The sequence below is a fragment of the Poeciliopsis prolifica genome, unplaced genomic scaffold (assembly GCF_027474105.1).
Source record: "Poeciliopsis prolifica strain line A6 unplaced genomic scaffold, Auburn_PproV2 SCAFFOLD035, whole genome shotgun sequence".
In the NCBI taxonomy this organism is placed as follows: domain Eukaryota; kingdom Metazoa; phylum Chordata; class Actinopteri; order Cyprinodontiformes; family Poeciliidae; genus Poeciliopsis; species Poeciliopsis prolifica.
In genome coordinates, this window is record NW_026562410.1 from 5,139,710 (window position 1) to 5,146,538 (window position 6,829).

Sequence of the window (6,829 nt, forward strand, 5' to 3'; positions counted from 1 at the left end):
TTCAACACACAGCTTCACTGAAAGATGGATTGCAAATACTTGTGATGAAATATCATTCAAGCACACCAAGTGCTGAAATCGACAGAGAGCAGGGTGAGCCTGAGGGAAGATAAGATGTGATGCCTCTGACTCTTTGGCTTCAGCTGCTCATCTTCTCCTCCGCTTCTTATCTCTCTTCACGCTCGCCTTGATCTTTCCCTCGTCACATCCACGCAATTGGTCAAGGAAGGAGGCGGCGGGTGACGGGGCCCCCTCTCCCCCTCCCCACTCCCGTGACTCGCTCCGTGGCGGATTGGACGAGTGTATAAAACAAAACTAAAAGGCAGCGCTGACCGCGAAGCAGTTCAGCTCAGACCTCTCCCAACTTCACTCCAAGTGAATCTCGCACGCGTGTTATGGAGCGCACTTTCCGGGAGCGGCTCTTCTTCCTGCTGCTGTGTCTGTCCGTCCTGAAGGGAGACTGCAGGTCCATCGAGGTGAGACAGACAAGAGAGACACGTTTGTTTTTGTCTGCTCAAACTTTCAGACTGAGACGCATGTCTTTCTCAGTGGCAGAGATGTTTATTTTATTTATTATTTATTATTTATTTATTTATTTATTTATTTATTTATTTATTTATTTATTTATTTATTTTAAATCTTGCAGAACAACGACATCTCCAAAGATGAACTCTTCTCGCTGTTAAGCTCGGATCTGAGGAGGGAAATACCCGAGCTGTTGATATATCGCAGACCTTTGCGTAAGTTTTTCAGGTTACATAGTTACAAAAAACAAAAAAACAAAAAAGTAATTAAAAATAATATTTTTTTTTGCATTATATAAATATTATCATTATTAAAAATAAATAAATAAAAGATGAAAAATTATTGGCAAAAAATGACAAAAAGGATTAATAATAAAAATAATAATAATTATAAAAAAATCTAATAATGATAATAATTCTGTCATAAATCGTAATCTTCAGTTTTAACACTGGCAGAAGTTGATGCGCGTTCCCTCTCTCTGATTGGCTGACAGGTTGCCTGGACATGGTGGCCGTGGAGGGTCAGTTCACCTTCACGGCTGAGACCCCCCAGCTCAGCTGCGCGACTTTCTTCCTGGCGGAGCCCGACGAGCTGATCAGTGTGGAGTTTGACAGCGTGGACATCGACTGCAGCGCAGGAGACTTCATCACAGTGAGAGGGCTGCACAGTGATCACCTTTAACACCCGCAAACATCTTTTTAAGTTATTTGAAATGTTTATATGGGAGGGGGGTGTGATTCTGCAGCCAATCCAGTGATTGCAAAAAACGATTTGCTAAGATGAGCAACATTTTCTGAAAAGCTCTTTAGAAGCATTGAGTTCAACCTTCATGCTCAACAACACACTCCTGGGCTCTAGCTGGAAAGTAAAACTTCAGAAACACTTTTCTCTTGAGCACAAGGCTGTTCAGAAACATGTCAGATCCTAAAGGAGCTCCACCCATCACTGTTACCGAGGTAACGTTGCCTAAAGCAGCAGGTCACCTAAGCAGCTGCCCACGCTCTGGCCACCGGAGCAGATAGCTTGACTAATTAGCCAGCTGATATTAGCTTCTTATGCTCCCGGAGTTCATAGGTGAAACATTTTTATGTTTTTTTTTTTTTTTGTGCAGTTGGTTGAGTGTGATACTGCTACACAACTTAACAGGTATTTTTGCTTAAGTCTAAATATGAGAATAAAAAACAAACAAACAATAAATAGCTTTTATTCGAATCAGTTATTTCAGGGAAATGAATGATAATTCCCTCGCAGAATAATTGCTGCTTTCCTCTTTAAATGAGAAAAGCTCTTGTTACAGATTTTGTTTTCAAATATTTATGTTGATATACCAGCAATTCATCAATGTGAAAAAATGTGGGCCGATACTGATATCCAATATTTGTCATCTGATATTATCGCTGCTCTTACATAACCTATCCTTTCGACACCTACTTTGCTTCAGTTAAATTTCCCACAATCCTGTGCTGCATGCCTATCTGAGTCAAATGACCAAACAAATATCAAGGCGGAAACAAATACCGGTTGTTAACATCAACCGGTATTTGATATTAACAAATATCACCGAGATAACGTTGGTGATATTTGTTGGTGATATTTGTTTTGACATATCGGCCGATACCGATATGTTGAAAAAATGACAATGCAGATGTTGGTGCCGATATATGTGCATCCCTAATTTTCACTGTAGCTTATTTAGCCCAGAGTTATTATTTTTACGTTTTGTCCATTTTATGTAAAGCTCTGCTCCTGCGCTGCTTTAAGTAAAAAAAAAAAAAAAAAATCATCTCTTGTTGTTTGCGAACCTGTCCTGTAAAGATATTTGACGGCTGGGTGATGAAGGGCGAGAAGTTCCCCAGCTCCCAGGATCACCCGCTGCCTTTGCACGAGCGCTACGTGAACTACTGCGACTCGGGCGCCGCGGGGAAAAGCGTGCGTTCCTCCCAGAACGTGGCCATGGTCTTCTTCCGCGTTCACGGCGCCGGCAGCAGCTTCGCAGTGACGGTCAGGAAGCACGTCAACCCCTTTCGTAAGTATCATTCAGAGAGAACCCCCTAAAGCAAGTGAACGAATCGGCGTGTCTGTTGAAGGCCCGCTCCAGCTACTGTGTGAGAAATGAAGAATGGAAACAAAAAGGCCCTCCTTTGTCATGAGGTGCAAACACATCGTTCGTCCATCCAGCATGTATCTAATGTTTGGATCCATCTGTCTCCCCTGCAGCCTGCAATGTCATCTCACAGTCACCAGAGGGCAGTTACACAATGGTGACGCCACAGCGGCACAGAAACTGCAGCTTCTCCATCATTTATCCAGTGGCAATCGACATCTCAGAGTTCAGCCTGGGACACCACAGCAACTTCCCCAAGGTAAATAGAATAAGATGAGATAAACTACATTAAAGGTGCAGAATTAGAACTCCTGACTCTGGAAGTGTAAAAGCCTCGTTCAGACTTTAACATAACTGAACAGTTTATTTTGTGTTATCTATGGACCACAGCATGCAGCCACAGCGGAGTGTGGATCACGTCAGGTTATTGACTTTGCAGTGAAACGCTGCTGTTCCTTTAAAACTGAAGGTGGTCTATTTCTCACCTCATGTCCTTTAAAAAAAACAACAACAAAAAAACCCCACTGTGAATTCAGGTCTTAGCCACACTTAGGTTGGTTTTTATAAAAATTAACATCTCCATCACATCGCGTTAAAAAAAACAACTACCTTACGCACAGCATCGGATAGAGAAAAGGAACGCGCACAAATTCGCCACTGAGCGTTTTAAACATGCCAAAGCTGCACACCTATGACAGCCAATCAGAATCCTTCAAAAAAATTGTTGCATCTTTTGAGAGTTTTCTCAAATCTCCACATTGGTCGTAGTTTTCAGGATTTTCAGTGATATTCAATAAGAGTTTTTCGTGTGGATGGAAGACGAAAGTGCACAAAAATGTATTTGTCTTTGACTCTTTCTAGTGAGTTATATTTGCTTGTTATGGTAGTGTTAAATTTTTTTAGCTTGTTTAAAAGCAGCTAATATTTCCCCCCCTGCATGACATAACTCTGCATCTGAATTTAGTTTGAATCCATAAACATTCGCAGAGTCTAAAGCAAAAACTCGTCAGGGAGGGACAAGCTTTTGTTCTAAAAACAAATCCAGTCTGAAACACTTCATAGCAGTTAATGCAAGCATCACAGAGAAACCAAGATGGCGGCTGGAGGCAGTGTAGCCGTCTGATTTTAAATTAAAGGCATTTTAAAACTGTCTTGGTCTTTTTGACTGCTGCCTTGCTTTCATATCAAGCAGCTCTTGTTTCACACAGGAAGACCATTGGTGGCACACCGCCTCCAGCCTCCGTGTCCCATGCGACTAATCTGTGTTGTACATTTCCACCCAATGCAAGCAGCACAAGATTCAGAAAATAGAATTCACGTAACCCACCGGGACATTTCTGAGATTGGTGTTACCACTGCTTTTGGTGTCTGTCCAAAGCTTTTCAAGGTAGGATCATTTTTACCACAAATCGCCAAAACCCATTCTAGATTTTTTTCTTTTTCTTTCCAATATCGGGGCCGATACAAATATCGATATCAGATCGGAGCATCCCTAAGATGAACTGAATTGAATTGAGCTGAAATGGTCACAATTTCTATGTGCTGGTGTCTACAGAGATCCTTACCTGGTTGTGCAGAATCCGGGGATTACGTGCAGCTGCTGGGAGGAAGTGGCATCGACACGTCTAAACTGCTTCCCATCACAGACCTCTGCATCTCCTTCACTGGACCCAGTAAGCGCGCGCTTCCCTCCCCTCCTCATTAATTTGCCATTATCTGCGTTTCCGTTGGCCGTGTTATATTGCAATTTGACATTTTGAAAACAAATTCCCTTAACGGAAATTTTGAAAAGTTTTGGCGCCAGCATGAGGTGGTCTCCACACGATCGACCACCGGATGTTCTTTAACGACTTCTCATGTGAACAAGTGTATTCACATGTGATTCTAACTGCACGGAGACACTGGCGTTATTCCCCAACCCCCCCCGCCCGACGTTAACGTCTTGCACACGCGTGTAACGGAAACGCAGCTGATGTGACGCCGCCGCTGACCCCGCTCAGACCTAACGCATCGCCTCTTCTTCCTCTCCCGGCCCCGCCCCGCCCCACCCGGCCCCGCCCCGCGCAGCCCGCATGAAGATTGGCTGCGACAACACGGTGGTGAGGATGGTGTCCAGCGGGCGCTTCGTCAGCCGTGTGTCTTTCAGCTACAGGCTGCTGGACGGCCAGGAGCTGCAGACGATCAAACTCAACAACGTGGAAGATTTCTGTTTCAGCAACTGATCCCGGCAGGGGGTTCACGGCGTCACACGCATCGCTTGACTGCCAAACATTTCTAAAGTCACTTTTTTTTTCCTTTTCTTTGTTTGTTTTTTTTTTGTTTCCCCTCACCCAGACTAAAATCCGAGGAGATTGAAGTAAAAATGAAAACTAATAAATATCATAAGGTTGTGACATTCACTGGCATTTTGAATTCATTCCCCCTATTCTCTCATTTTAATACTTTTTTAAAAAAATCTTTTTTTTTATGGCTCACTGTTGTAGCATCTCAGCTGTCCCTTTGGTTTAACGCCTTGTTTGTAACGTGTATTTATTATCGACGTGGGATCATTGTGATCCTTTAAGATGAATGGTGCTAAACGGAGCGCTGCGTCTGTCCGGTTTGTGCGAGTCCGTTCATGTGGCGCAGAAAGCGAAATAAAAGAAATGTGAGTATCTGGCGCCATTATGCAGTTAAATTTGGTTTAAAAAAAAAACACACACACTTTTGTAATAAATTTATACTGCATGGCAAAGCATTCAGTGGTGGCTGTCTTATTTCAGTTGACACGAAATATTAGGCTTAGTAAGAGGAGCGGTAGAGCAATCAAAAATTTGAGTTCAATTGCAAAAAAATAAGATTATTTTCCTATTAACTTCTGTAAAGATAAGAAACAAATCTAAAAAGTTATTGAACGTAGCACAAAGGAAACTTGATGTGATGCAAAAGCAATATCATCAGCATAATGAGTGATGGATGGTAACATATAGACAATCAAGTCCTCAGCTATAATTCAGGCTCATAACCACTAAAACTGTGAGCCAGATTCCATGAAAATTACAACAAAGTTTTAAAAGCTTGTCAACGTTTTTTCTTTTTTAAGTTAGTGGCTGTGAATGAAGGCATTTTGTTTTAAGGTTGTCCGCGCTTCTGTTCCAGTGGCGTTTCGGAGCGGTTCAGTGTCGCATCTTTGGGATTTCCTCATTTTTCTCGCACCTTCAACATGTGGCGTCGTTCAGCACTTAAAGGTACAGACCACGGTTCACCTTGACCTCGCGTCCTGACCTCCTCACAGGGGTTTTAAGAGCAAAGCGTTTCCGAAATGCTCAAAGAAAAAGCGTTCCAAGTTTGGAAATAGAAAAAGAAAAACACTCACTTAGGATGAATGGATGGCGAGCGTCTTTCATTGTTCAGCCAAAGGTCCTCCTGCGTAATTGTATTATTTTATGCATCTCTGATCTGGAACACCTGCAGGCATTGCATTAGCTCAATCCGTTTGGCAAAACATTGAAATGAATGCAATTTAATGGTCACTGACCGCAGAGACAATGCAATTCTTAGACAAACCAAAAAAAAGAAGCAGATTATCATTTTGGATTGTGGAGAATGGACAGTGAAACATGAATAATCGATGAAAAGGACAGACGTGGTTTAAGCGTCGGCCTTTGTGTCGGTGCTCTGGTCTTCTCCGGGTTTCCAGGGAGTTTCTCCTGCCACGACGAACAACGCTGCCGTCACCGTTGACCGTTTCTGCTCAATCACTTCCTCCCACTGTGGCAGCAGGTGAAAGCAGGAGCTGATCTCCGACCAGAGGAGGCGGACGCGGCGCAAGTCCTGCAGGAACTTTATCTTTGACGGACGCCTGCAGCCGCGGTTTGGGGTGAACGGCACGAAACAAACAGCTTTTTGGTGCTGTGAAACTCCCCTCTGCTGGTCTGATGTTGCATTGAATTTAAGCCGTGAAGCAGACCGAGTATGACGGGAATTATTCCATATTCAACCCCCTGTTCACCTTAATGGCTTCCCATGTACAAAACATTAAATATTCTTAAAAAAATAAAAAAGATTAATACCTGATTTTAGGCCACCTTCAAAGTATTAGGTTTAGATAAATAAAAATCATCATCAACTGCATTTTACACACATTATTTTGGTTTCCATTACATATTTTGTTTCAGATTTCAGTAAAGTGCTTTAAAATGGTGAATAGGGGCTATGTAA

The 6,829-nt window shown here is 42.7% G+C and overlaps 1 protein-coding gene across 1 annotated transcript; it reads left to right on the forward strand.

Moving 5' to 3' along the window:
• The first annotated feature begins 274 nt into the window (after positions 1 to 274).
• On the forward strand, positions 275 to 5,366 carry crhbp (corticotropin releasing hormone binding protein). The gene is made up of 7 exons (XM_055052470.1): positions 275 to 476; positions 647 to 740; positions 1,019 to 1,176; positions 2,341 to 2,551; positions 2,743 to 2,888; positions 4,185 to 4,302; positions 4,697 to 5,366. Exons 1-7 carry the CDS (start codon positions 396 to 398, stop codon positions 4,849 to 4,851), a joined length of 963 nt encoding a protein of 320 aa, XP_054908445.1. The 5' UTR covers positions 275 to 395; the 3' UTR covers positions 4,852 to 5,366.
• Positions 5,367 to 6,829: the final 1,463 nt, after the last annotated feature.